The sequence below is a fragment of the Pocillopora verrucosa genome, chromosome 7 (genome assembly GCF_036669915.1).
Source record: "Pocillopora verrucosa isolate sample1 chromosome 7, ASM3666991v2, whole genome shotgun sequence".
In the NCBI taxonomy this organism is placed as follows: Eukaryota; Metazoa; Cnidaria; class Anthozoa; order Scleractinia; family Pocilloporidae; genus Pocillopora; species Pocillopora verrucosa.
This window is the reverse complement of record NC_089318.1, coordinates 18,363,844-18,386,583: the sequence shown is the minus strand read 5'-3', so window position 1 is coordinate 18,386,583 and position 22,740 is coordinate 18,363,844. Positions and strand designations below refer to the sequence as shown.

The 22,740-nt window shown below is 37.6% G+C and overlaps 2 protein-coding genes across 2 annotated transcripts; both read left to right on the top strand.

Annotated features, from left to right (window-relative positions):
• The first annotated feature begins 767 nt into the window (after positions 1-767).
• Positions 768-7,672, top strand: LOC131780959 (putative deoxyribonuclease TATDN3). The gene is made up of 11 exons (XM_059097594.2): positions 768-872; positions 1,366-1,398; positions 2,630-2,703; positions 3,448-3,526; positions 3,618-3,680; positions 4,252-4,329; positions 4,486-4,517; positions 5,135-5,190; positions 5,883-5,995; positions 6,704-6,784; positions 7,420-7,672. Exons 1-11 carry the CDS (start codon positions 783-785, stop codon positions 7,561-7,563), a joined length of 843 nt encoding a protein of 280 aa, XP_058953577.2. The 5' UTR covers positions 768-782; the 3' UTR covers positions 7,564-7,672.
• A 1,007-nt stretch (positions 7,673-8,679) lies between these two features.
• On the top strand, positions 8,680-22,305 carry LOC131780929 (nuclear valosin-containing protein-like). Its single transcript, XM_059097559.2, has 24 exons — positions 8,680-8,937; positions 9,062-9,135; positions 10,291-10,340; positions 10,427-10,523; positions 10,617-10,728; positions 11,310-11,436; positions 11,959-12,071; positions 12,521-12,653; positions 12,874-13,073; positions 13,669-13,770; positions 14,177-14,294; positions 14,437-14,578; positions 14,835-14,972; positions 15,811-15,950; positions 16,378-16,457; positions 16,944-17,066; positions 17,547-17,651; positions 18,137-18,199; positions 19,030-19,152; positions 19,694-19,793; positions 20,382-20,488; positions 20,917-20,993; positions 21,401-21,587; positions 22,120-22,305. Exons 1-24 carry the CDS (start codon positions 8,830-8,832, stop codon positions 22,192-22,194), a joined length of 2,694 nt encoding a protein of 897 aa, XP_058953542.2. The 5' UTR covers positions 8,680-8,829; the 3' UTR covers positions 22,195-22,305.
• Positions 22,306-22,740: the final 435 nt, after the last annotated feature.

Below are 22,740 nucleotides of genomic sequence, written 5' to 3'. Positions count from 1 at the left end.
GCCCACAACGGCGCGAGTGACGGTATACGACAATGTGGGAGAGTTGTCAGAGTAAGGGATTTTTGGGGGGCCCTAGATATTACTGGGAGTGACCGGTAATGGGAGGAAAATCGGTGGACTGTACAAGTTGTTTTTTACAACTCGTGGGCACATGACCTGACGTGACCCACCTGCATTTGGACCCACCTGCGTTTTGGACCCACCTGCGTTTTGGACCCACCGTGAAACATGAGTTCAAGCACTATTAAGAGCTGTGCATATAAAAACAATAGCCTCTTTTTGGTGCGAAAATATGTAGAAATATTTGTCCGCGAACATCATCTTTTCCAAGATGCGAGCAGTTTTCCGAGAGCAAAGCTCGAGGAAAACTATGAGCTTTGAGTAACAGGCAATGTTCAAGGACAAACATACCAGCATATTTTTGCGTAAAATAGGGGCTATTGTGTTTGTTCCCTTTCAAATATTTTGCAATGCGCGTGAAAAATGTTTATGAAGAGCTTACTGTATGCGGCGTGAGGTGTTTTCTTTAAGTGTTCACTGTTACAAACTTTATGAACAATATAGGGTACGGGGAATATCACTCGGGTGATACTCTCGGATATCACCCAGTTTTAGCAGGGGAATATTCTGCCTCGTGCTGTGTTTAGACCATCCGCGCGCGAGCTAAAATATTTGATGGATGATAGAAATAGAGGCTTGGAGAGCACTTTATAGCATGTTGTGTTAACTTGATGTGAGTCACTTCATGTACCTGTACATGACAGGAATCAGATTATGTAAAGATGGCGGATGCTTTCGAAATAAAATTGAACTCGAAGGAAGTGTGTTTTGTAGACTGCCACGCGCATATATCAGCGAAAGAATTTAGTGAGGTAATGTAAATACTTTTTTCGGATATGCTTTCGGTACTAAAAGGGATGCTTTTTCTCCACGTGCAATATCAAAGTGGATTATACTTCGTCCACCGTAGACATACAATTAAATGTTTGGATAGCTGACAGATTTTCGCACAGCATCATTCTTGATTATCCGTAAAAATCTTGAATAAAGAAGACAAAGGCGAAAATTATAGATTGCCCTTTGGACTATGGTTTTGATTTACAATTGTATGGGGCTGTGCCGGGAAATCTTTCCCCAGAGTCACCACTCATTGACTTTAAGATATTGGACGCTCGATTAGATTTAATCAGTGGCTTTGACGGCACATGAAGGCTAAACGAATCGTTCTTGTGAAGCTTTGGTAACGCTAACTTGTATGTCACGCTGTTCAGATTGTGTACGTTGTAAAGAGTGGGCAGTGAGTTGATTTTTGAAAAGCTGTGTCCGAAAAATTGTTGTTGTTGTTGTTTATTTTTTATATCGAAGGATGTAGATGTGGTCATTGACGAAGCAAAACAGGTATGCCATCAGCGTAAAGCATAACCCTTCAAGTCTTTTTGAAAAAAATTTGTACGTACCAAATTACTATTATTCTTGCTTGGCAACCACCTTGTCGATTATTTTCCAGTATGTTTATGAAGTAAAGTTTACTGGTAGTTGTAAAGACACTATGAAATAAATTTACCTTTGAATTTATATCTATTAATTATTGTAATAGACCAAGTTGAGTCCAATTTGGTTTGTAGTCATATGAGTGATTAACAAAATCCAACCACTGCAAAGTGGGAGTCCAATTTGTTGATCACAAATATGACTACAGATAGAGTTAGATTACACAAAGTCCTGTTACCAATCAATCAAAACTATGACAAAATCTGAGAAAGAAACTAGACATCATTTATATGTTTTCATAAAAAAAAAATAACGGGCAACTCAACAAAATGTGCACTGACAGTGCATGCAGATGATGGGTGCACTGTCCACTTTCACAGACATGATATGTCAACTGTCCTATTAAACTGTCTAATTACAAACATGATGCATACACTGTCTTATTAGTGCTCAAATTGGGCTGGTGATAACCAATTACATTTGAAAATTTGTTATAGTTTTGATTAATAATGTTATTGGCATTATCATGGTCATGGTGATAGTTACTTTTTTTCTAGTTTTTTTTCCTAACGCAAGAGACCTCTATTCTGTAAAGATGATAGTCAAAAATGTTTTTAAAAAGTGATTTTCTTCTAATAGCGGAGTTCGCAGAGCGTAGCCCCATAATTATACAAAATAGTAATAACCTATCAAGCCGAAAAAATTTGGATGTACAACCATACAAGGTGCTACTTTTAACATGCATGGTCAACTGTACCATGGGTACGCCAATGCCACGGCTTTGTCCAGTAGTCCAGTGGTCAGTGCACTGGGCTCCAAGTTGGACAACCCAGGTTCTAGTCCTGGCTGGGGCAAGGTGTTGTGCCCTTGAGATGTGCAGGAAAAAAAAAATGCAAGCTCCGCTTTTAGGCTTGGCTAAATCTATACATTATGAAACATTTGGAGAGGTTCTACTATAATTGTTACTATTGTGCCCTGTCCTCAGACTAACTCATGCCCATTTTGCAAATATCCACCTCTGCTTTTAATCCTCTTTATGTACCACATACATTTACTTACTGGAAATGCTTTGTATTTTTGTACCATTTTACTGTTTTAGACTTTGTTTTAGTCAGTTAAAAGCTGTGTTTTGTTTTAGGCTGGAGTAAGAGCTGTAGTTGGTGTAACAGAGTTTAAAACAGAATTCACCGGAATGCTCAAACTTCATGAGAGGTGTGTTAAAAATGTACTGTGTGCTATGAATTGTGAATGGATATTAACCATTGAGTTTACAGGAATTTCTATTTAGAAAGTAAGACTTTCAAAGGCTATCATCCAGTCCAACAGTGACCATATTGATTCTGCTAATTTAAAGTGACTGTTGGAATATCCCCTTTTCATATTGTGATACCAGCCTATGGCTGATGGGGTTACACTGCCTAAATAAAGATGACTTGACTTGACTTGAAATCTTTTTGAGCTGGCTCCAATATCACACCTATCAATATCACCTCTGAATCATGCATTAAGGTCATGAGAGTGAAGGAAGTAATCACCAACTAAAGAAGCGCTTGACTGTTAACCTTTAACTCCTATGAGTGACCAAGACAGAATTTCTCCTTACAATATCAATACAATATTGAGCAGATAAGTGATAAGAATAAAGGAAAATATCAGTTTGGTGATTGTTAATTCATCCAAAGTCTCTGAACTAACATTGTAAGAATTGTAGGGTGTGCAGTTAGGAGAATTATTAATGAGATCTTGGGATTAAAAGGGTGAAACAAATTCTCCTTCAGCACTCCAGGAAGTGCATAAAGAACAGTATGGAGATTATGAATACTGATGTTAGGGTATTAAGGGGTTTAAAAAGTAGCATAAAATTTTTTTAATACTATGGAGCAGTGATGTTTGACTGTGGAATGAAGTTGTTAATATAAATGAAAGTTGTACAATTCTGGAATCTTTCAATTTCAGATATCCAGACTTTATAGCACCATGTCTTGGTGTACACCCAGTACAGGGTCTCTGCCCAGATCGCAGTGCCACCTTAGAAGTATGTTTGGAAACATCAGTGTTATTTTTATAGGTACTCAAATACGTAATTAGAACTATGATCTCAGCCTTATTATCTGTTCTTTTGGCAGGATCTCGATGGCGTTGAGGAATTTATCAGAGAGAATCATGCAAAGCTTGTTGCAATTGGAGAGGTTAGAAAGAATTGTGTTCTGCAGTAAGTGTTGTAGTGACTCACAATAAATTGTATTCTTGGTTTGAAAGTAATTATTCTCTTTTGATTTGGGCAAGATAAAGAATAGCAGAAGAAAAGTGTATGGTAGCATGAGAATATGTATAATGATACATGTAGCTCCACATCTGAATCTAAAACAGGCCTGCAAAATTGTTTTTCTTTTTTATTATTGCTATAAACTAAGAATATTTATTATTAAACATACTTTATGAAATGTGACAAGGGTTTGACCTTTATAGCAGAGTACGCTCTACCAAACTTTGGTAAAGTTTGAAGGGAACCAAGGAATTTCTTGTTTTGGACTGTACCTTCATGCATTTTACTCACACTCTTAATATTATTAGAAAAAATCAACACCAGAGAGAAATTCCTAAGAATTATGCTTAGACAGAATCACTTTCTTGTGAGTTCATATTCAAATTTCAGAGGTTTTGTGATCTTTTTGTGATATGTCATGCCTTGACATCATGAAATTAAGTTATTTTGCTTTGTCTAATGATCATTATTGTATATCATTATTATCTATGAAGGTTGGCTTGGATTTTACTCCGCGCTTTATAAGCAAAGAGGAGGATAAAGATATTCAAAGAGAAGTGTTCAGTCGACAGGTAATTGGTGGATATCTTCATTATTCCTTATTACCAACATTTCCTTCAAAACTGGATGAAATCTGGGAATAATAATACTCTTTGGTATGATTGGCTTCAAATGGTACTCTGTTTATGGTCAATTGGTAGTACTGGTCTTTATCTTTTCTTTTGCAGATAAAGCTTGCTCTGGAACTCAATCTTCCTTTGTATGTGGGTACAACTGTTATAATTATTCTCCTCTGTAGCTGCTACACATTTCCTTTTTAACTTGTCACAAAAACTTTGAATTAGATCAAGGCAACAACTTTTACCTAATAAGTTTGAATATTCTCAGTGCCTTTTTGCTGGATAATGTATTGATATTTCAGGGAGAACTTACATGTTGATCACTTCTGGGAGTTAAATGGTTGAGTTTTTTTTATAGCAGAGGTTTCCTTGTCCAATCCAGTTTACTTTCAGGTAGTCTATGCATTTAAATAATTTAATCAAAAGTAGTGATGAGTACAATCAAACATACCTTGTTGTAGGAAAATGTTACGCGCATTTCGTTTTGGAGAGATTTATTTTCCAGCCGGTGGTCACAGTGAGATCGGCAAGTTTGAGGCACTCACTAGTCTTCTGTGCTACAACCCTTAAAGAATTATTGCATGGTATTGATAATGGTAATGGGCAGAGTGGATTGATATTTGATCTTTGATCATACAAGTGATTTACAAAAGCATAGGATTCAAAATTGATGGTAGGATTTGTTTATTACATGCACAAGTACAGGGAGAATTTGATGACACATTGTAAGGAATCATTTTTTTGTTATTGTTTGCAGAAATGTGCATTCACGCTCAGCAGGAAGACATGTGATTGAAATGCTGCAGCAACATGGTACTTTATTTTCCTTTCAGAGCTTAATGCTCTCACTCCCAAGATCACAATATCTATTCTCCTTAAAGTATGTTGTACATCTATTATAGTATCAGCTCTGAGAATGTGAAATAAGATCATGCAATTTCCCTTTGCTGATATCTAACTTTCTTCCCATCACCATTCTGATTTACATTGTATCGACATTGTTTGGAATGATCACCAAGTGGTCACTCAGGGAGTCAAAGGGTTTAAATTATAGTGTGAGATTTCTCTCATTTCTTAATTAGGAAGTTATATTTTGTAATCAAAACTATGATATCAGTTTTTAACCAAAACATTCTTACTAACAAATATCCACACAGAATTCTTTCAACCTTTTGGATCCTATCAATATACTTGTCACATGTGAAGTTCAGTTTGAACTTGCTTGCCGATGAATTCTTAGTAATTGACAGAGTATCCACATGTGAAATCAGAACCAGTTGAGGTTCAAATTCTCATGCACAACTTAGTTTTTTTGTCCCATAGGCTCATGACAAATAAACATGTTCTAGTAAGAATAATTTTTAAGGTAAAATTAAATTAAGGTACTTCTTTCAGTTCTGCCAACAAGTTTGAATCTGGTTGGCCTGTCAGATGTGAGAGTGGATTCCAAAAAATATTTTGTAACATCTTGGAGTGTGATGTTTGCTTTATTGTCTCTTCACAAGGGGCCAGAAATGTCCTGCTTCATGCTTTTGATGGAAAACCTTCCAATGCCCTGAAGGGAGTTCAACAAGGCTACTACTTTTCAATTCCACCATCTATTGTTCGCTCTCCTCAGGTAAGATCAAAGCTTCAAGCTCAACTGTCGTCAAAGTTGTCATTTGCAAACTCATATAATGTCATTTGTAGTTGCCAAGAAAGACAAAGGAAAAAAAAACTTTTTGCATTGTAACATGCTGCTGACCTCACCACTTGTGTATAGAATAACTGAAATTACAGGCAATGGGTTTTGGGGTTCAACATCATAAAGCTTTACCCTTTATACCCTAACATCAGTATGCATATTCTCCATACTGTTCTCTGTATATTTCCTAAGGTGCTGACAAGGAGAATTAGTTTAATGATCAAGAGCTGCTTTAGTTGGTGATCATTTCCTTTATTCTTGTGACATTAATGTGTGATTCAGAGGTGATATTGTAAGGAGAAATAAGATGCTGGTCACTCTTAAGGGTCAAAGGGTTCAAGAGCTTCTGCATTTGGTGATCATTTCCTTTATTCTCATGACCTTAATGCGTGATTCAGAGGTGATATTGTAAGGAGAAATTAGATGTTGGTCACTCTTGGGGATCAAAAGGTTAATGCATGAGGAAGCAAGGAGAAAGAGCCATGAGGGAACATTGACAGCGTAGATGCATTTTTGAAAGTCATGATGATTTTAAACCTATACACTGAGTAATAAAATCATAACAGATTGCTGTGTGACTGCCAAGCACAGGTGGCTAAATGAGGATCTTCCTTGCAATTTTATTTGTGTTTGTGTTTGTAGAAAGAGAAGCTTGTGAAAAATGTTCCCCTTTCAAATCTTCTTCTGGAAACTGATTCCCCAGCCTTGGCAGCTGAAAAACAGGTATTAAGACGAAAGTCTGAATTCAGGAGTAAAGAAAATATGGCTGTATTGAAGCCCTTCTGCTCATTTCTGTGGCTCTACTGCCTTCTCTCTCATAAAACATACACAAAACCATTTGTCTTTTTTTGACAAGGAGTACTGAAATTTGCTAGTACAATGTTTACAGTACAATACTCAGTCTACTAACAACACTTCTGTTTATATGGTACTTATGTGTCCATCAATTCAAAGCATCAGTATCTCTCTTCCCCCCCCCCCCCCCCAGGCAACGCCCTGGCAATTGAACTCTTGAAGAATGGTTTGTTCAAATTGACTTTTTTTGTGTGTAAAATGCAAAATCAGTAACCTTGACTCTACATAGTGACCAAACTGTGAAAGGTGCACCTTGTAGACCTTTTTTTCTGAGCCATTCGCTTGTGAAAGTGAACTACAGTCAAACCTCCCTTTGCAACCACTCATAAGGGAACACCTTTATCAAAATTCCAGAAGTTTCCAAGTTAAATCACTATAAGTGGAACTTCTTTTAAGTAACCACTTCTTGTAAGTGACTCCCTCTTGTAAGCTTTTATTTAGGGAATTCTTCATGATGTACCTTATTTATTTATTTATTTATTTATTTATTTATTATTTTTTAGACAAGAAATGAACCCAAGAATATCAGAATATCCTGTGAAGCAATTGCTCAAATTAAAGGCATTCCAGTTCAGACAGTTTATGAAGAAACGACCAAGAATGCTTTGAAGTTGTTCCCCAAACTGCAGAGATTTATAAGAAAGTGACATCAAGACTACTAAGTGGATATATTAATGGATTGGATAATTATATACAGCTAATCTTACATGTACATAACAAGAGAAATAAAACAACTGTTTTACAAGTATAATACTCACTCTGTTTAGATCGTTTGTCCTCTTGGCATCATCTCAAATTACATTTTGTTCACATTATGATGGGGTGTGGTGTGGTGGGTTACTTTAGTGGAAGATGATTTCCTTTCTACAATAACAACATACTGGAAATGTTCTGGTTACCCTCCTGCCCTAACTTTCATTTGAAAGTTCAAATTTCTAATAGTCTCAACCTCTGTAATAAGCCCCCTGACCTAAAAAAAGCCTCTCTTGTAGGCCCTTCCTCTATGTTAAACCCTCTCTCCTATGAGCCCCTATCTATTAAGCTCTTTGTTAAGACACCTGGATAAGGCCACCCCCCCCCTGCCCAGGAGCTTTTTGTTGGAGCATTACAATTTTTTTTAAATGTGTTTTCCCCAAGCAATTATGACATCCATTTAAAATGTATTGAGTGGGGGATCACTAATCAGTGAGTTCGCTTCAGACAAATGACTCCCACTTAAAATGTAGAGAATTGGTGATCACTGAATCTCTTTCACACTTCTCTGATGTTTTGGGTTTTCACACAATATTCTCTCTCTATTAGAGGCATATGTCACACTACAAGTTAAGATAATGGGTACAAAGGATAATAGGTGATCATCAAAACATTTATCCTTTGATTATGTGACAACCTTTCCCTTTGATAAAATCTTTGACGCCATGTAATGTGTCGTATTTTCCTGTAGATTGTCTACTGCACAGCTCCTCCTTAGTTGTCATTTTTGTTCAATTTTTTTTTTCTCTCAGTAATGTCAGTGATAAGATTATGATGCAAGTAACCTCTGAGGGAATAGTTAAAAATTAAGGACAAAAGTGTCATCCCTTTTGAAAAATCAGGGGGTTTTCCTTTCTATTCGATCAATCATCCTCCCTTAACCTACCCCCCCCCCCCCACCTCCTTCCTCTCTCTCTCTCCCCACCCCCACTTTCCCAGGCTTTCCTGTTCATTTTGACCTCTCAAGGGGCTTGGTGAAGAGTTATTTCTCGACGCCTTGTTGAAAATGCACCGATGCCTGCATAGATGTGGTATTACACGTGTTTTTATTGCAACATTATGCCTGAAAAGCAGCGCAATTTTTGGAGAGATGGGCTCTTTTTCTAAATAGCATATAGAAGGACTTCTGGAATCGGCTCAACTTGCATAGTGTGTTCGGGATGACGCGTGATTCGGGTCGAAAGAAACAGGATCGTCGAAGAAGTAGCATCAAACTTCCTAAGGGCGCTTACACTTTGGATAAACGGCTTGTTCCACGAGTGAAAGAGGTAAATACAGGAAGTGAACAGCGAGTAACTTAAGGAAAATTTTGTCTCTATGCGAGGGAAGACTTTGATTTTGATTAAAACAAGAAGTGTAACTTTTCATTGTGTGTTTTTCCTCAAATCAAAGTATCTGAACCAGTTTAGAAAAGGACACCAACCAGACATCGAAGAACTGGTGAACCATTTACAGACAAGATATAAGTAAGTGTTATTTTTGTTTTGCTTTATATTCGGGGTTTTAGGCTCTTTTAGGTGCTCAGATTTTTAGATTGTAGCCCAACCTTAGTTATTGGAACCTGAAAAATTAAACCTGATTATCTTATAATTTTCAATCTTGATGGTTTTGTCGATCATCTCTTTCTGACAAGTAGATTTATTTTTAAAGTAAATTCTGAGCCAGAGTCAAGCCCAGATCCAGGTCAGTTAACTGACTAACAGTTATTTAACTTTCCAAATAGGAACTAATTTGCATGGTGGTTAGGATTTGAGCTCGAGTAGCCTATTTCCCGCGAAAAGATAGTCTAAAAATAAACCGTTCTGTGAAAACGCCGTGACATAGGCCCAGTAAGGGAGTTGAAGGCTCCAAGTGATGGGCTCTTGCAGGTGTATGATATAAACTTGTAGCTTTTTGGTAATTGAATGTAGAGTTAGAGTTTAAGAGACGATCCGTGCCTTCTATTTGGTGAGTTTTACTCTAACGTCTTCACAACGGCTTTGATCAAATTTTATTTTTGCAATTTGCTTTGGGTTAACATTTATTGACTGAAGTATAGCATTCAATTTGAGGTTGGCTTTGCACTATATGCTGGTTTTTAGATATATATGTGGTCTAAAAATTATCAGATTAAGAAAGAAGTAGATCCTTGGCTCATTCCCTATCCAAAATGTTTGACTGGGATTAAAAAAACTATTTGTCTGCAATTTACATACCATGAATTGATGACTCTCCAAATTTCTTGACAAGGACTTGACAATGACTTGGGCTTGGACTTAACTTAACCAATTTACTCAATCTTCTCCATTAATCTATTTTTTCAAGGGTTTAATTTATATTTTATAAGGGTCTGTTTTGATGACAATCAATACTTTTCAGTTACATCTCAGGTGCATATGTGTGCCAAACCTAGTCAACAAAAAACCCCATCCTTTCATTTTGTTTTAGCCAACCTCTCCTGTTTGTTTTCCCACTAAGCTGTCTGGAAAGGTTGCGATCTATGACAGCATTTTTTGGGATTTTTTTTATAATGACTAATCAATGTAATTTAGAGGAAGAGCATAATCCTCCATCTTTGAAGAATCATATTATATTTCTTAAAGTTTAAAAACATAGCCCTTTTATAAATTTTTGTTTTGCAGTGAATATTCAAGAAGAAAAAGAAGAGCTTTTAAGCAATCTGTGGAGAAAGGTAAAATCGTATTTCCTAGTAAAATTGTTTTAAGTTATCTTTGATTTTTTTCTAAATTACTACTTTGTACTTTGGATTATTTTAAGTTTGTGACGCAATTATTAAGGAGCAAGTGGAAGATGAACACCTTCAGCACTTGGAAGAAAGGTTTCTTCAAAAGAGAAAAAACTCACCTGACCTCAGGTACAATTCATTGCCATAAATTTTGTTTATCAGTTATTTGTCTTGGGGAAAAAAAATTGGTGTGTTTGAGTGATATTGATTTTATCTTTTCAGGAATATTATAGATGATGATGATGATGGAGAACAGGGAAGTATTAATGACAGTCAAGATGGATCTAGTGATAGTGAGTTCTCCTTAGGAGATGAACCACTTATGGAGGTGCATGTGAGTGGTTAAAATTTTTATCATTGTTAAGAGTAAATAACAGTCAAGGTAACTGATGGTGAATAGTGTTTATCAATGATTTGTTTCGTGGAATTTGTAAATATTACTAAATGCAAAATATTTTATTCAGTGTCATGAATGCAAATTCTCTTACTTTGTTGTGTAGGCTTATATTCTATGACATTTATTTTACAACTTTGTTAAAATAAATTTCATTCAAACTGCAGATGAAAGTTAATACAGTAAATGGTTTGATGAAAATTAAGCAAAGAAATTACCCTAACTTGCATTTTCAGGCTTTTCAACTGTAATTACCTGATTCTATAACATTCTTAGGCAAGACACTTCACTGTAAGAGAGTCTTCTTGTTAGCCAGCAAAATAAATGACTGTGAGCAAACTTTCAAAGAAACTGAAAAGATCAGGGAGGTGGGGTGATTTTCTGCAATGAAATGGTCAAGGGAAAGGAGCAATGCCTGTGGTCTCTCAATTCTATGGAAAATATTACCTCTGGTGGTATGGGTTGTTCAACTTGTATGTGGACATGAGTATTGAGCAGTATTTTGAAAATGTACTCTACAGGATACAAACATGATGAATCAATCCATGCAGTCAATGTACAAAGCCACAAGTTCAGGTCAAAACTCTGAGGATGAAGGAGAGCATGATCAGATAACAGACCTTTCCAAAGCAAATGAAATGATGCAAGGTAAACTCTGTACATGCCACCACTAGATAACAAACTTTACAGCAGGTTTCAAGTCAAATTAGTTGGGTAGTGTTTATATTCTAGGTTTAAAATGGAATTTAGGTTAGATGGATGATTATTATGAGGATTTATTTCAATAATAATAATAATAATAATAATGATAATGCAGTTTGTTTTTAATGTCATTGTCCAGATTATTACAGTTACTAGAAGCTTGAAAAGTAAAAGTTTGTTTGCCTCAATAGGTGTGTCGCAAGGAAAATGTAGATCTTCTTGAACAATGGAAAACAAAAATTAAATTACTTTAAAATTGTTTTGACCTAAATTAACTTTAAACAACAATTGTTACACAAACTTACCTTTTAAACAAACTCATCTATTGAACTCAGTTCCCGACTTGTAGTGAAGGTTTATCACTAAACAAATAATTTTGCCACAGAGCTATTGACAAATTGCCATGTCAGACCCCCCCCCCCCCCCCCCCCCATTTGCTATCAACTGATGTTTCAATTTTTATCTTAGATACAGTTGTTCCAGGTAGTAAAAGTATGCATGGACATGAAGAAAAGTCAAGCAATGAAATAAGCACCTCAGATATCAATCAAACCATGATGAAAGATATTGATCTCTCATCTGTAAGTAAATTATTTTCATTGTTTGTTTAGACCAAAAGGACACTGTGAGGTAAATTTTCACAGGCAAACACCTTTCCTCTCTTCCTTTGTCTGAGATAATCATGACTTTATTGCAGTCATTTATCAGTCTTAAGTTGTTTAACCCTCTCACTCTCTAGATCTCATTAACAATTCTCCTTACTGTCTGAAATGTAATTCTTATGATGTTAATTTGGAGAACTTGGTTTTGGATCAACTTATAATCTAGTTTTATTCTTATCACTTGTCTACTTGATATTGTATTCACATTATAAGGAGAAATTTGGTCTTTATCACTCATGGGAGTTAAATGGTTAACATGGTATTTTGAATAAGACAAATATAGCTGAATATCAGTTATCTAGAAGCACTGGTTATAGCTCCCACTATAGGCTGACAGAGTTGACAAGTGCTCTGAAATTGTGTTTTAGAATAAAATGACAAATGTAAATGGGAAGAGGAAAAGAAGCCCCCTTAAAGATGAGAAGGAAGCAGGGACAACACCCAAGAAAAGCAGGAGAAGCTTACAGAGGAATGGTAAAGAAAAACCTGCGAAAGATCCTGGTTAGAGCAAAATTGATTTTTCTGGTATATGATTGAATGTTCTGCATACTTAAACTTGAGTCAATTTAATGAAAAATTAAAGAATAATTCAAGACTTCTTCCAGTTTCAAGATCACGACGTTATGATTCAAAGGGAAAGCTTGACTTAAATGCTGCAAGGAAACCCTTCTTTGTTGTGTTAACACCACAAATCATATTTTGATAATTTTTTTTCCCCAAGAATTTGAGCTCACCCAATCATCAGTAAAATTCTCAGACATTGGGGGTTGTGATGACACTGTGGATCAAGTTTGTAAACTGCTGGTTCACATGAAGCATCCTGAAGTGTTCCGTACACTTGGAGTGACCCCACCCAGAGGGTTCCTCCTTCATGGTCCTCCAGGGTGTGGCAAGACATTACTAGCCCATGCTATTGCAGGGGTATGTTCATTTTTTTTTTTTTACCTTATGGCCAGTTTGGGTGTAGTGGTATTGATTCTGACAGCAGAGATCCATGAAAACTTAACCCTTAATTAACTATAATCAATAACTTACAAGTTCCATCATGCTACAGTTTAATATTGGCAATTCTAAAAAAAAATCAGGTTTGGAAAGGCATGTTTTGGTTCTAATGTTTCTTCACTGTATGATACTTTTACATATGTTTGGCAGTAAAAAGTCACAGGGGTCACTTAACCCTTTAACACCTAGAGGTGATTAACATGTAACTTCTCCCTTTAATATCCATTCATTATATAGCAAACATGTAATGAGAATACTCAAACTTATCAGGTAGAGGTTGTTCTCTTGATCTAACACCAAATTCTTGTAACTGATTTAAAAGGGAATGTGTAACAGCTAGAGGGGAGAATTAACAATCAGATCTTGGGAGTTAAATGGTTAATAGGCACTAGTATGGCTTAAAAGTGGTGAAAGAAGAATTACATATTAAAGTTTTGCAATTTAAAATTGCAGCACATTGGTGCCATCACTTTCATTATTGAGAATTTATCATACTGTAACTTTCTACCTGCAGGAGTTGGAAATGCCTTTCATCAAACTGGCTGCCACGGAAATTGTGTCAGGAGTGTCAGGAGAATCAGAAGAGAAAGTCAGAGAGTTATTTTCACGAGCTGTGGTATGACAGGATTATGTTGAGCATGTAGTTCGGTTCTTTCTTATATGTTAAGAGAGAGATCCATTGTCAATGCTCCAGCTCAGTATACTGATTGAGGATGAAGAGTTGAAGAGTCCAACTTCAGCTGAGAGAGTGTGAAAGAGAATTTTTTTTCTCCTGTCCTAAATTCATTGTTTCCAGGATTTCCAACCATGTAGCTACTTAAGGTGCATAGAGTTTGTTTGCACCAACAGTAGGTAGTTGATGCACTCTTTCAAAGAAGCTAGCAGAAATTTTGTGAAGCACTGTATTGTTGAGGAAAGGAGCTCTTGCAGCCTCCTCATAGCTTCTGTAACAGCTCTCTTGTATGGAGTGCATGAATAGGATGAATGTAAATTGTAGCCTAAATCTGTCATTTTTTTCTTAGGCCCATTCTCCATGTGTGTTATTTCTGGATGAAATAGACTCTATCACACCCAAAAGAGAAACAGCTTCCAAAGACATGGAACGAAGAATTGTATCACAGCTTTTGACTTGCATGGATGGTTAGTCAAGTTAATAAATGATATTGATAAATCAATGCCATTTACCAATGAAAGCTCACACGTGTTAGACTGTTGACTGTTGCTGTTTATCTTTTTAACCTGAACTGTGGAGGGATAACATTCAGTTTTCTTTGATTTCCAGACTTGAACAGCAACTCAGATGTTCAAGTAATGGTTATAGGAGCAACCAACAGGCCGGATTCGCTTGATCCTGCACTGCGTCGTGCTGGTCGGTTTGACAGGGAAATCTCTATGGGCATACCTGATGAAAATGCAAGAGAAAGGTTTGTTACTTGATGCACTCTTTTCACTATCAGAATTTACTGTTTTACATGCAGTTATCAGTTGATTTCAAAATAGCTCACTTCCATTACATCCATTTTGTGAGTCTTTTGTTTTTGATTAAATCCTGGCTTACTCTCCACAGTCAATTGGAAATTGCTCTAGATTTTGTGAACTTGACTTGACATGCTACGTTTTCCTGCCAATCTCAAGTTACTTTCCCCAAGTTAGTGGTATTCTTATTTTCATGTTCTGTAGGATTTTGAGAGTTCTTTGCCAGAAGTTGAGGCTAGAGGAAAATTTTTGTTTTTCTGTGCTGGCTCGTCTTACTCCAGGATTTGTTGGTGCAGATCTTATGTCACTTGCAAGAGAAGCAGCCTTGATGGCAGTTAACAGGCATGATAACACATTAATGTAGCAAAGCTTGTACAATAATGTTATAATACTGTAGCAATGTTCTCATGATACATAATAGTAATAGGACCGAGTGGAGTCCAATCCTGTCCGTAATCATACGAGTGATTGACAAAATCGGACCACCGCTAAGCGGGAGTCCGATTTGTTAATCACGAGTATGATTACACACCGAATTGGACGACAAGAAGTCCTGTTACCAATTAATCAAAACTGTGACAAAATTTGAGAAAGAAACTAGACATCGGTTGTACGTTTTCATTAAAAAAAATCAACAGTTAACTCGGCGAAATGCGAGACAACAGCGCACACACATGAGGCGTTCTGTCCATTTACACAGGCATGACGTATTAACTGTCCCTATAATTGTCCTATCACACTGTCCAATTACAAGCATAACGCGTTCACTGTCCTATTAGAGTTCAAATCGGGCTGGTGATAACCAATCACTTTCGATAATTTTTTTATAGTTTTGCTAAAGCAGGAAACTGTAGGTTAGCTTTTCCCTTTACAGCCTAACATCAGTATGCGTATTCTCCATACTGTTCTCTATAAATTTCCTGTGGTGCTGAAAAGGAGAATTCATTTGATTAACAATGCTTCAAACGTATACCGTAAGTGGCTCCTTTTCATCTTCTTGAGTAGTTTATGGCATCTTAGTTAGGAATCTTCTTGGCCCTCCTTCCAGCCTAGATTGTTGTGTGAACTGAAAAAAAACGGGAAAAATTGACACATTTCATTTAACTTTCACGACAAATTGAACCAGCAAAAATACGTTGCCTGTAGTTTACCCTGAACTTGAGTCCTTTGGTGCTCGCAGGATATTTCAAGAAATTGAAAGGAACGCAGAAAACAAGCGTGAAAAAAATGAGACAATGGCGACCACTGAACAACAGAAAGAGTCTGACGGGTTACAGGAGATAAGGGAATCCTCTGATACTGTTCCTAGGTCATTTAGTGGTAAGTTTAATACTTTAGGAACCTTAAGCAGTCAACACGGCAACACGGGGGGAAAATTTCGTGGTAAAAACCTGTGAAAAGATTCACCTAAAAGATGCCCTGTAAATCTCTGAATAGTTCTTATCTCAAAGATGACGACAGACCAGCTTTCAATACTGAATGTCGTAAGTAATCTGGATTTACGTTGGTTTTGCTTCACGATTGGTTGAGAAAAATCACGCCACCCCCTCAACCAATCAGATTCAAAGCGAAAACCAACCGCGTTTGGTCACTTGCAATTTCCCGCCCATTTTTATTGTGAATTTTCATTGGCTTGTTGTGATAGTTTCCTTAGTTGTGATTGGCCATCGTGACTACTTTGGTTTTTATGACACTCACCCGGTAGGCGCTAAAATTGGTTGCATTTGGATTCTCTTTCTTGTTGCAGTGACTGAATGGCTAAAAGAGCAATCACCGCTGACAGAGGATGAGCTAGAGAAGCTTTGTGTTAACATGGATGATTTCAAGGTACTGGATATGTTTTCCCGCGCTTCAAGCAGTTCCCTTGTTTTCACTTTGAGTTTACATTGGCAGATGATAATATTAACTTTTGTCCTGATTGATCGCTGATTTTTTCTTTGGTTTTGGTTTTGGTTTTTCCACACTCCGTTGAAAACCGCTTTAATTCAACTAGCTAAGTGTTTTTTTCTGTTTCTCAAAAATATTCCGTACTTGAATGATTGTAGATATATGTGAACTGCCGTTTGAGAAATGAATATGAGAGCGATCTTCGCAGTAATGAACACTACCTAAGCAGTAGTGAAAATAAGGCCTGAAAAAAATTAGGCCTGTACGAGATTTGAGCCCATGACCCCTGCGTTACCGATGCAGTGCTCTATCTACTGAGCTAACAAGCCAACTGGGAGCTGGTCATTATATTGTTCGTAATAAACCCGTGAAGTGATGAATAAATGGCTGTTGATATATGAAAATCATGTATTCCTTATTTGATAGACAGCCTTGTCTCAAGTCCAGCCTTCAGCAAAGAGAGAAGGATTTGCCACTATACCTGGTGTGACATGGGAAGATGTTGGAGCACTCAAAGATGTCAGAGAGGAGCTTACTATGGCTATTCTGGTAAGCACGCCTTGCACTTACCCTTAGGCCGATTCCCGTCGAAGCCTGAATTTATTCTTCTTTCTAAAATTTCTTAATCCTTTGCCTCTACGAATGAGCACAATGTAATTTCTCCTTACAATATCACGCCTGAATCCCACATAAAGGTCGCGAGATTAAAGGAAATGATCACCAGGTAAAGGAGCTCTTGATTGTGAAACAAATTCTCCTTGTCAGCCCTCGGGAAATGTAAAGAGGGCAGAATGGAGAATTTACATACTGATGTTAGGGTGTAAAGGATTAAACTTCCGCTAACCTGTGAGGATAACTTCTGCGCTTGTAAAATCATCGTTTAAAATATAATCTCTTTTAGGTAATTGTAACAGCTGGCCTTGTGGTATCAATAAAAGAATTTTAAGTCAACTGACTGAAAACCCAAGCGTTTTCGGTTTAGTTTTCTGGGTTACAATGTTTAATTTTATTGACTTCCCATCCTGTCAGGCTCCAGTGAAATATCCAGGAGAATTCCAAGCGCTCGGCCTGACTCAACCCCCGGGGATTCTACTGGCTGGACCACCAGGCTGTGGAAAAACTCTTCTAGCAAAGGTACGCAAAACGAAGGGCTTATAATTAGCCCGGAGTAATTCAAATAAAAGAGTCAGACAGTGTCATTTCTTTGTATTCCTCTTTGGCTTCTCAATTTGATATTTCTCCGTCCACCTGCTTTCTTAGCTTGTTTGTCTGCCACTATTTCTCTCCCTTCCTCCGTTTCGGAAAACGGTCAGAATGACCGACAGATTCACAGACACAGACGTACAAACACACATAAACAGATAGACGGATAGACGGACACAAATAGACAAACAGATGAGACAGTCGGACACACACGCATATGGACCGACAGACTTAGGTAGACAGGCAGACAGACAGATACAGATAGATATAGACAGACAGACTGACATCAGTTTTCAGCTGAGTGATTGTAAAAAAAAACAAATCACCAATTGTGCGAAATGATTTTAAATCGGTGTCTAAATATGTAATCTTTTGATTTGCCATCCTTAACGGTCCGTATTTTCCTTGTCGTTCAGGCGATAGCAAATGAGTCCGGCATCAATTTTATCTCCGTCAAAGGACCAGAACTTCTTAACATGGTATGTTGAGACTATTGGGTGACAAATAGATCGAATTTTGTTCGATGGCATTTGTAAAGCCCACGCGACGTTTCATTGTTGTGTCGGGTACCGATCAATGCCCACAGAAAACAGTCATTTACTCTTACACAGAGATACCGACAGGATAAACCGTTGGTTCACAGAAGAATGACAATATTCTCTTCAGTACTTTCGTATTTTTAGTGATGTTTGCCGAGTACTGTTTATAAATATTTATGGCTCAGCTAAGGTTTTTTTAATATTTAATAATAATAGTAATAATAATAATAATACTTATATAGCGCCAATATCAATATTGCTATTTTCAGCGTTTAATAGTTCCATGGAAAGTTTCAGTTCACAATGAGTAATGATACATATTTTATTTGATATACGGATTAAAAATCAAACAATGTAGTAATCCTCGCAAGCGGACTGTAATTTCAGCCATTGCACAAAAAAACCTTGAAAAAAAATTTAGGCTTTGACGGGATTCGAACTCAGGCGTCCCAGATAATAGTTGGGCGCTACTACCAACTGAGCTTCAAAGCTACATGTTGAGAGCGGGGCACATTTTAGAGGGTTCGTCTTTCTAGCGGAGAAATCAGATCACAAGTTTTAATTAAATAAATGTTATTTGAGCCGCAATTTTAGAAATTGCACCTCACTTAGGAGGATTATTGCTTTAACAGAGTTTAAATTTTGTTTACATGTCTTCCATGAAATTCGGTGATACTTTTGTCAGTTTTGAACTGGTCATTCTTAACAATGGAATTTCCCAAAGTGACTTCAATTTATTGTTTATTTGTTTGTTTCGTACATTATCTTAGTATGTAGGTGAAAGTGAGCGAGCCGTTAGACAAGTGTTCCAAAGAGCTAGGAATTCTTCGCCGTGTGTAATCTTCTTCGATGAACTGGATGCACTCTGCCCTAGGAGATCCGACAGTGCAGAGGTAACGTAATAATCTGGAGCTCAATGCAAAAGACAAAAATCAAATCAAAGTTAAAGGTAACGTCAGCTTACGAGCCAGAAGTCTTATCTTACCATATCATGGTTTCCCTAGCATTATGAGTATTTATTTTTTCGTCTTAGGATTTGGGACACAACCAGCAGGAGTGAAAAGGCGACTTTACAACTCTGTGCACTTTCTCTCTTTTTTATATCACATTTTTACAGATTCAAATGTGACATTTATATGTTAACTGTCCCAACATCTTGCAAAGTTAAAAAATGTTACTACAAAAATTTGACCAGTTTCAAACTTGATCCAACATCATTCAACATCTTGCAACATGTTGCTACAGGGTGGCCAAACGTGTGCAACACGTTGCGCGCAAACGGGGCGACGTTCTCGACCCAGCTTCTTACCGGTCTTTTAGCTGCGCACGCCGTTGTCAACTGACGTTTCCGCCCTCCTGCTAAATCAGCCTAATGTTTGGATGATGTTGCGTGCATTTGGCCGGGCATTAACACTTTCTCTTTATGTTTTATAGTCGAGTGTAAACGTACGAGTCGTCAATCAGCTGCTGACTGAGATGGATGGTCTGGAGGCCAGGAAACAAGTATTCATCATGGGAGCTACAAACCGACCAGGTGAAACAAGTCTGTTAGTTGCTTAACCCTTTAACCCCTAGGAGTGAATAGCATCTAATTTCTCCTTACAATATCACCCTTGAATCAAACATTAAGGTCATGAGAATAAAGGAAATGATCACCAAATGAAGAAGCTCTTGATTATTGAACAAATTCTCTTTGTCAGCACCTTGGGAAATTTATAGTGATTAGTATGGAGAATATGAGTACTGATGTTATGGGGTAGCGGGTCAATGAACTTTGGAAACCTTGAAATGTGGCAATGTTCAATGGAGTGTCGGAGGCACTCCAGGATTACAGTAGTCGAGCTTTTTCGACGCTCTGCGATTGGTAACTGAAGAAAATTTGTCTGCCCGTTTTCTGCCAAGTGAAGCCTATTTCGGTTTAATCACTTGCGTTTTGTCGCTCTTTTCGCCGGTCATGTGAATTCGCTTCGAGTTCTTGTTGTTTCCTTTCCTTTGGTTCTTGGTTCTTATTGATCGTTGTTGTCACTGCGGTTTTAGTTTTTCGGACCCCAATCGAGAAGCACTTTAGAAGGAACTGACACCTGTTTAGTAATATTCTAATCTTCTGTTCATTTTTTGATAGATATCATCGACCCGGCTGTGCTGAGACCGGGACGACTCGATAAAGTTCTGTATGTTGGTCTTCCGGACACAGACGACAGAGAAGACATCCTCAGAACACTCACCAAGGTAGGTGCATTCCCATTACACATCTCAGTATGAAACCAAATTGACCCAAGCAAGTTCTCTCGAAGTAAAACTTTTGTTTGCTATTGACTTCAGAAAGAAAAATTGTCAACGACACTTTTCGAGAAAAATTTGACAAGTGTTTTACTTCGCTCTGGGATGAGAAAAATTCCGCTATTTTAGTTTGGTGTTCTTATGGTCTCAAGCGTGAGCCCGCGAAAGTTCCTGCTATGCGCATCTGTTTTTCAGCTCTATTTCTGGGATTTGTTTCAGAAACTCGCGCCACTCTCTCTTGACCAATCATATTCAAAACTGAAATTAATCGCGACTTAGTCACTCGTTTATTTCTCATAGTGTTTTGATTGCCTGTTGTGATTACTCTGAGTTTGGTTTTATAATGAGTTTTATGTTTCCCTCACTGACCTCTTTAGGATGGGAAGAAACCATTGCTTCTGCCTGATGTTAGTATCCGAGATCTTGCACAGGATGAAAGATGCGAAGGCCTTTCGTAAGTATAGTAAAAACCACGCGTCTTGCAGTGCTAATAATGACGGCATGCACGCACGCTAACAGCGCCGGTTTCCAAGTACGAATTGAAATGAACGCCGGTGAAACGTTAGGAGTACTCAGTTATAGAAGTGGGGTAACGCGCCATGGATCAATGGTTCGTCCGGGAAAGCATATGAAGTATTACGAGCCAAGGACTCGTGTGTCCTCTCTCGCGCGCGTTTTACCTGAGTTCTCGTTAAGTGCGTGCCACGTTGGTTAAGTTTCCAAACCGTTTCGCTTATGGCATCAATCTTTTCACTCTCTGCAGTGATTAACTTCAGTTCTTGCGAACTGGAACAGAATTCATTGTATTCAGTCTTCTTCAAAAAATGTCAATAATCCTATACTGACAATTCTCTCTTCCAGGGGAGCTGATTTAGCGGCATTGGTGCGCGAAGCTTGTATGGTAGCTCTACGAGAACGAATCCACGTGCACTCCACTGGTCACGAGTCTATTGAGAATCAACCTCCCCCAGAACAAAGCCCCTTAGGGGTGGGTAAGAGGCATTTTTTGGCGGCCTTTCAGAAAGTGAAGCCGTCAGTGAGCAAGAAGGTAAGGAGAGATACTTTACAAGATTACTTCGGAAAACCTTGCCATCCCAGTTGGTGTTCCCACGAAATGAGTATCATCGTAAAGAAAGATTTTTTTCAAATAAGTTGTGAGGTCAAAACCATACTGGTCAGTAGTAATGTCGTGAATCAAGTGTGAAAAAAGATCTCTTTTCTCAGCGACGGGTCAAAATCAGTTAAAGGCGTGGAGTCTTCGGCTAGATATGCGAAAAACGTATCATTGATTTTAAGAGTGCTCTCTTTTGCATAAGAATTCTAGATATACCTTCTCCTGTGCTTGTCGCTTTTGATGACGTATTGTCTCACATTTGCATTTCTCTCTACGATATGACCCCTGAATCACACGTTAAGGTCATGAGAATAAAGGAAATGATCACCAACGAAAGAAACTTTTGATTGGTAAACAAATTCTCCTTGTCAGCACCTTAGGAAATGTCTAAAGAACAGTATGGAGAATATGCATACTGATGCTAGGGTGTAAAGGGTTAACCTTGATTTTGATTTCTTCTAAATAGGATCAAGCTTTGTACGGAAAAATGAGGACAACTGGTCTGAAAGCGCCAATAAGGGGAGACTGGGAAATATTCTGAGAAATCTGACATCATTTGATTTAATATAATACACAATTGAATTTGAAAAGTGACTCAAGAAAAATAAAGATTACTCGAGAACTCCTTAGTTCTCAAGTTGTATTTATGCTTGCAAGTTTCCGCCTAAATGTTTTACCCTTATAAGCTTTAGAGAAACAATTCCTTACTTTTTTCCTTTCTAAAAGTCGCCTCGTCGAAAAACTGATCTGCCTTTTTTTATCAATAAAGTTTTTTGCAGAAATATTTGATTTATCTTAAACCAGTGCAATTGAAAAGGTCTGCATGCTAAGGTAGAGGCCACTTGAATTTGTTTTAATAGGTTCCTCTGGGCGCGCTCTACTCGTAAGCTTTATTATTTGTCCTAGTAAATGGGGTGAGTTTTTTAAAGAATCTGTGGTGTAGCGTTTGTGGTGACGAGGGGATTGGGTATTGCAAGGTAGTTTGGTTTTATGAACTGAATTTATAATATAAATTGGCCTCGGTATCGAAGAACGCTTTTAATTCAACTAATTTATTCTTGCGTTTTTCACGTTACCGTGTTCCCAC

What these genes read in the sequence shown, in the direction of transcription:
- LOC131780959 (XM_059097594.2), top strand. Translation starts at nt 783, where the DNA reads ATGGCGGATGCTTTCGAAATAAAATTGAACTCGAAGGAAGTGTGTTTT. An exon ending in TCATTGACGAAGCAAAACAG is followed by an intron (nt 1,399 to 2,629) that starts GTATGCCATCAG and finishes GTTTTGTTTTAG; the next exon opens with GCTGGAGTAAGAGCTGTAGT. An exon ending in AGCTTGTTGCAATTGGAGAG is followed by an intron (nt 3,681 to 4,251) that starts GTTAGAAAGAAT and finishes TTATCTATGAAG; the next exon opens with GTTGGCTTGGATTTTACTCC.
- LOC131780929 (XM_059097559.2), top strand. Translation starts at nt 8,830, where the DNA reads ATGACGCGTGATTCGGGTCGAAAGAAACAGGATCGTCGAAGAAGTAGC. An exon ending in CATTTACAGACAAGATATAA is followed by an intron (nt 9,136 to 10,290) that starts GTAAGTGTTATT and finishes TTTGTTTTGCAG; the next exon opens with TGAATATTCAAGAAGAAAAA. An exon ending in AAAACCTGCGAAAGATCCTG is followed by an intron (nt 12,654 to 12,873) that starts GTTAGAGCAAAA and finishes TTTTTCCCCAAG; the next exon opens with AATTTGAGCTCACCCAATCA.